General features: G+C 40.9%; 1 protein-coding gene across 1 annotated transcript in view; it reads right to left on the bottom strand.

Annotated features, from left to right (window-relative positions):
* Positions 1-533: 533 nt before the first annotated feature.
* Positions 534-6,902, bottom strand: part of LOC138592039 (nck-associated protein 5-like) — a 78,605-nt gene continuing 72,236 nt past the window's right edge. Inside the window, exons 13-15 of the mRNA XM_069662646.1 lie at positions 6,018-6,022; positions 4,645-5,031; positions 534-666 (exon numbers count right to left, since the gene is read on the bottom strand). Coding sequence (XP_069518747.1) covers positions 545-666; positions 4,645-5,031; positions 6,018-6,022 — 514 coding nt within the window. The 3' untranslated portion in view covers positions 534-544. The remainder of the gene's footprint in view (positions 667-4,644; positions 5,032-6,017; positions 6,023-6,902) is intronic.

The following is a 6,902-nucleotide window of genomic DNA, read 5'->3' as shown; positions in this document are numbered from 1 at the left end:
AAAGTGTCATTTTGAGGCGAACTGCTTTAACAATGTGAAAAATGAAATGGTTTTTCTTCTTAAGGCTTCAAGCTTCAGTGACAGTTTTGAAAGACAAAGTTTGAATATGGAGGAAGAGTCTCGATGAAAGAAGTTCTGACTGACTGAAGAGCTCTCTAACTTTAATCTCACTTACAAGAATAAAACAGTGTGAAATAAAAACTCATGGAACAAACTGTGACCCTGTTTTTAGTTTCAATTAGTCTTTTGACCTCAGCGTTTGGAGCTTGTCAACATTTGTTTCATTTCTTTAATAAAGTATTGTTTTGTATTTTGCAAGGCTGAAGCGCCAAGTTAATTAAAATCTTTTTTGTCTGAAATGTCTGAAATGTCTGTCATTGAGCCAGTGAGCGCGGTCACTCTGACTCAGGAAGGTGATGAAAATGAATTCTGTATTATATTCAGAACTCCTTTTATATAAAGCTTAATATTAAAGTCAGAAATTTGAGCACTGGCGTGGGCAGAGAACGTAACATGTTACTGATTTACTGCCATTATCCTTCACTTAAATATAAACCTGTTCCCTCTTACAGTTGGCGAGCTGAAGTCTCGTTTGTTCTTTCTGTTGACTCGGTGGAGCTCGTGTTTTTGATTTGATGTAGGTCATCTTCTTTGGTTCCACTCCACCTGGAAAAAGCACAGAGTGAAACTTATTCTCAGCAGTCACACCTAATGTCTCACCTGTCAAGAAAAGAAGTCAAATGTGGAGTTAGGAGAACAGAGTGACACTGACAGACTGACACCTTCAGAGAGAACAAGAACTTCATTCTGAATTCAAAGTGTCAGGAGATCCACGTGGCACTGAAGGAGCAGCAGCTGACATGTTATAATCCTGACTTTAAAGGGACAACCACCTGAGCTGAACTTACCTGGAACACTGTGTAAATGAAAGTTTCAGATGTGTCAGATGTGGAGCGACAGCTTGAGTTTAAGAGTATTCACTGTTCATCAGGACAAAATGTGCACTAAGCTCCGGAGTCAGGATGTGCTATTAAAACCTGGATACAGGACATAAGATGAAGCTTACACAATCAAATAAGATTTGCTCGCCGTGCGTACACGTCAGAAAAGCTTCCAGAAGAATGTGGCCCACTGAATATGAAAAGTTTCACATTGTCACAGAATATTTTTCTGCTTTTCAAGCCTTAAGTTACGTGCTTCAACTTTAAAAGCTTCATGGATAATAAAAATGTCTGGTAAATTGCTTTTTGGGATGCAATACCTCAAGTGGCCACTGGGAAAAATTAAGAGCAAGGCTTCGAGGTGACACCAAAGACTGAATATAAAGATGGACGACGTCTCCATGTACTCTCATTGTGCAAAACTGGAGCTAAAGTAGACCCTGTGACGTCATTTGGAGCAAGAGCTGTGCAGTAGGGATCGTCGGGTGGAGCCACCGTAGCCACTTCCGCTAATCAAAACAGACACTTGACTTACTGAAAAAAAATTGGCAAAGATCCCGCATGTCAGTGTATTTTACAACAGAACAGCTTCTTGTGTTGGTCTGAAGCAGACGTTCACGGTTATGGAAAGTTCACTGACTGTAGTGTTCGTGTTAGTTACGTCTCCTCTCGCTGTTCCTCCTCCACTCTGCTACTCAGGAACAGAGTGCTGCAGGAGCTGGACTTGTCAACAGAGCTGTCAATCATCCTTATTATAGCATCAAATAACTAATTAAAAATAAACTTGTCAGAAAAATTAACACGTACACATAAATCAGCATGATAACAACTAACTATAATGACATGAAAAATGTAGTTGACGTGTATTTTGATTTTATAGTTTGACTCATGTCCCATCTGTTAACATGAAGGAGGCAGGCTTTATGACCTATACTGCAGCCAGTCAGCAGGGGGCCCTAGAGAGGGTTTGCCTTCACTTTGAGGGAGCTGTCATGTCGGCCATCTTTTTATACAGTCTATGGGTGACACCTTAGGTCTTAAAAATGCATCCACGGTTTGTCTGCTGTAACATAAATTGCTAACGTTAGCATGTCTGGCTAACTAGGTTCCTGCCTACAGTAGAAATTATGCATTAAATAGGATTTAATTGGCTAACTGGGTACTTTTTGTAGGTTTTGTATTGTTAGAAGAGAAGCCTTTTTCACAACACATCCCAAAAAAACAGGATTATTATCATTATTATATTATATTTATTATTTATTTACAGTTAAATTATGAAAAACCAGCCTTTAGTTATACTTGGTTAATACTTGGAAATAAGCCAGTTTAACTATGTTTTTTGCCTTTAATTTACCTTTTTAATATTCAGGACAATTTATACAGGGTTCTTATTTCAGAACGAGCGAGAAGGAAACATTAAAAAACGTAGCAAGAGACAGTTTATATGAAAAACTCTTGGAGCTAATGTGTCCCTAATCAGCTAGCTAAGTGCTAATGAATCTGCCAGTAACAGTTGTCAGTTCAGCCTGCTGCCTGCCTTAGAACTGTGTGCTGTGCGAGAACGGAAAGCTTGAAAGGCTTAAAGCAGCAGCACAACATGACTCTGGAAGAATTACACAGTGGCAGCAGTCAATCAAGTGAGACGCAGCGGCTTTAACTGAGATTCAGTCTATTTAGTGTTCGTCTCCTGTCAGAGTCCTTTAAAACTGTGCAGATTGAAATAAACGTTGTGCGTCATGTCGAGGACCCTCGAGGCTTCACACTGAAACATGACTCATTAACACTATCAACACATAACAAACATAAGTTCCTTCTGACAGTGAGAATGAGTGTTTCTCTTTGGCACATGCTGTGTGATTAGCATACTGAGCATGGCCATGTCTGCACTGTGTCCTCCTGCAGGAAAGCTGAAGTGATAAACGCTGAGGTTATTGCAATGACACACTGTGATCGGTGCTGCTCTCAGGAGGCTGTTATACGCAGTTAAATATAGAATATGTTCCTTCCATTCAACTTGCACACCAGTGAAACTTAAGCAGAGAACATGTCAGGAGTGACTCGTCGTGAAACACATTTTGTCACGAGAACGTAGCTTCAACATCTCCGGCTAATGCTCCTTAGAACAGATAAAGGAAGGATGAAAAACACCAGCGCAACATTCACTGGCGGTCGTGTTTTTAAAGGAAGCAGGAAGGGGACAGATGCCAGAAAGATTTTTTGCTTGTTCTGCAGCCCATACAGCACAATTCATCACATTCAAAAGTCAATCCATGCAGTATGCAAAGATGTGTGTTTTTTTATCCTGTTTAAGAAGCAGCATTTATACATCTCACAATGCCCGACTTTAAAGCAACCTCAGTGCATCAGTGGATATCAAACTGGTTTCAGCCAGCGTTCATTTTGTTAAAAATTATGATGAAAAATGTTCGTCAACGACCTTTTTTCCATGACGAAGACGAGCTAAAAATAAATCGTTGATAATAAAAACTCTGACGACACGTCAGTTTTGTTTTCGTTAACGAGACGAGACGGGACTAAAATGTGCTCACAGAAAAATGTGCATTATTTGACGCTTCTTCCGCTCAAAAAGAAGCGAACACCAGCTGTCTGCTTCAGTCACACTGTTTACATGAGAAGTGATGATAAATATATAAAAAGTTTTAATGGTAAAAACCAACTGCACGCCTTCGTTCTGTGGCTTTACATGCGGAACATTACGTTCCTGAAGTTTCCATTTACACATATCCTCAGCTGAGGAGATCTGTATTGCCCGTGCAGAACATCATCAGGAAACGATTAATGATTAATGAAAGGACAGATGAAAGGACTCTACAGCAGGTTGAACCGGTGTCAGACTAACTGAATTAGTTTAAAGAGAGAAAAAGTTTTGACTAGAACGTGATGACTTTTTATGGACTAGAACTGGACTAACATGTTTTGAGTTGTCGTTGACTAAAACTATAAAGGGTAAAAATAAATAATATAATAATGTAACTAATAAGCATTTTTGTCTGAAGACTTAGACCAATAAAAGAATCAACAGTCCATGTGGAGAGCAAAACAGGCAGAATGCAATCCAACGTCATCTGACAACACTCATATCTAAAAACAGACATCTGCATGCAAGTGCAGCTAACTTTCTGTTCTTATCTCAACTCACTTCTCTAGTTGGACTGTAAACAATGCAGCGCAGGGTGAAGGAAGTCTTGTCCAGTATCGCTAACCACTTTCAAGCCCCCAATAGTTAGCCATCGTAGCACGTGTGGAGTGTCCGCACTGCACTGTCACTCCAAAGTTGCAGAAAACATGGCTGCTCTAGGATCGGTTATTCAGCCTTATATGTACGAGCCAGAATCTCCAGGAGGTATCGGAATGGTAAGCTGAAATCTTGACGGCTTGACTACATGCTAGAGCAAAAAGGCAGTCTGAAGGCAACGGTGAATGACGATTGGTTGATGATTGTTTTCACTTTTTCACTGTGAACGATAAACACCCAAACGTGTGAAACCCATGAAAATATGAGAATATCCATTTAAAAGATATGGCCCCTTTAAGAGAGTTGGCTCAACCTCATGCGAGAATCTGACCGTTCTCGCATGATGCCGGATGAGTCTGATGAGTCCATGGCACTAAAATGCATCATTATTCCCCCTTCAGTCCACATGTCATGCTTCTTTCTGGAACACTTGTGTCTTTACTGTACCTGGTGGTGGTCTGGGCAGCCTGTTCTGGGTATCACACACACTGGCAGAGGTCATGATGGGTTCACACTGGGGTTGTATGGGCTGGAGGAAGGCCACAGTGGGGAAAGGCACTGACTGGATATGGGTCATGGAGGAGTCGGACAGGGAGTTCGGCACCCCTGCATGGCTGCCGTCCTTAAAGCTGGAGGGGATTCTCCACCGGGGTAACGGGGAAGGAGACACGTCCTCGCTGGAGGAACCGGGGACACTGGGAGGACTCAGGGACGGTTCTGGGGTTGATGAGGATTTGGGGAGGAGGTGCAGGATGGAGGAGAAGAAGGAACAGGATTCAGGAAGGGGGATGGTCCCAATTCCACTGTCCAACGTTCGCATCTTGCAGCCGGAGCCTGCGGCACAAGGAGAACAGTTGAAGTGGCTCAAGGGGGGGAAGGAGAGAGAGGGAGCACAACAGGAAGGAACAACAGGGGAACCATGGTTGAAGTGGCGCTAAAGAAACCTGTAAAATATACAAACACTAATAATATAATTGGCTTTATGAGCGTTATGTCCTTTATGTAACTTTGCACCAGGAACGTCTGTATAAAGCTGAATCAACTGTGTCTAATTCTGATGGATAAAGTGCTAGAAATGATAACTGAGGAAGCGAATCAGTGAAAGGGCTTTCACTATCAAATGCAGGCTGCTTCACCAATCAATAAAAATGGATTTCCTGTGCAGCGTCATTTGATTGTTTCCCTCCTGCCTCCTTGTTATTCCTGTCACTTTATCCTCACTGTGTTTGTTTTAATCAGCTGATCCTGGTGTTGTGTTTCAGTCATTTTAAAGCAACAACAGATGGTTAGTCTGTTGTGCTTAACTGTTTAATTTGGTGATGTTTCCTCTTAAAGGTGGCAAATAATGGAAGTTCAATACAGTTTAATTGCACATAAATGGGAGGCAGGTTCGTGTTTATCGCTTGATTATATCAGAAATGTGGCCCTGTGCAAGTAATGCAAGTTAAAGCCCACTTGAACCACTGCTTTGTATTACAGATGCTGTTTAATGGGTGTGTGACAACCAGCATGCATTGATCACACTGTGGAAATGAAATGCACAGAATGGCAGATGAAATGATCTTTAAATACACTTCATCAGTGTGTATTTCATTTACAACACATCATACAAAGCTGTCACAACAACCAGGTCTCATAGCAATATGTGAAGACGTGAATATGAACCTGATTCTACCGTCTTTTTTTGTGTCAATCAGCATGAATTTCAAAGTAATAAGCGTCATAAAGATGTCTATTGGACTAAGTTTAGAACAGATATCTAACTCAATTTACACCCCCTCCTACAAAACTCAAATGAATGTACAGATATGTAACATTACCTGCGCTGAATAAAAGAACAGAAGTGAGATACACGATTGTGGACATAGATTGTGCTCTACCTCATATATCTAGCCTATATGTATGAATGTGTTGACTTATTAATTCTTATGTACACCTATGTGTGTGTATGGGCAGATGTTGTTGTTGTTGTTGTTGTTGTTTTTCAGGATATGGAATATACGTACTCAACCATCTCCTCCTTTTTTATCCCACTTTTATCCTTCCCTGTTTTTATTAAATAATTGATTAAATATTATGTAACTTTTTGTTAAATAAATCCCCTGAGCATGAAACAAACAAGAACAATGTAATAAATATCAGCTGGATTTGATTAAACAAACACAAAACTTGAGACCTGGAAACAGAAGTTTGAGACAACTGACATTAATTACATCATGGATGTAGTTTGATCTGACTTCCTTCATTCATAGCTTCCTTGACGTTACATATTTTTTGAAACTGGGATCTTTCCCTGAACCTAACTGAGTAGTTTGGCGCATTAACCAAAGCGCTGCTTGGCAACAACTTTGTTGGCAACCAAGGGTGTAGAATTGGGGAGGGACGGTGGGGACATGTCCCTACTGATATCCAGAAATGACTGAATTGAATTTGTCCAAATTACACTTGTTGCACTAACAACCAGCAGAGGAGTCGTTTACATGAGACAGCCATCACTCTGTCTGTCACTGTGAACAAGGACTCCAGTCTACAGCTCATACACTTCACTAAACTGAAACTGATACAACATGTCTCATAATCAAATCAAACCACTTTCTGCGCCGCATCCGTGCTGTCCATATGCATGCACTCTCCCTCTCCCTCTCTCTCTCTCTCTCTCTCTCTCTCTCTCTCCCTGGGTGAGTGCAGTTTGTTTAAATATTATA

This window comes from Semicossyphus pulcher, unplaced genomic scaffold (assembly GCF_022749685.1).
Source record: "Semicossyphus pulcher isolate SPU_LCO1_2020_fin unplaced genomic scaffold, fSemPul1.0.p SCAF_15, whole genome shotgun sequence".
Lineage (NCBI taxonomy): Eukaryota > Metazoa > Chordata > Actinopteri > Labriformes > Labridae > Semicossyphus > Semicossyphus pulcher.
This window is presented reverse-complemented; position numbering and strand designations above follow the sequence as displayed.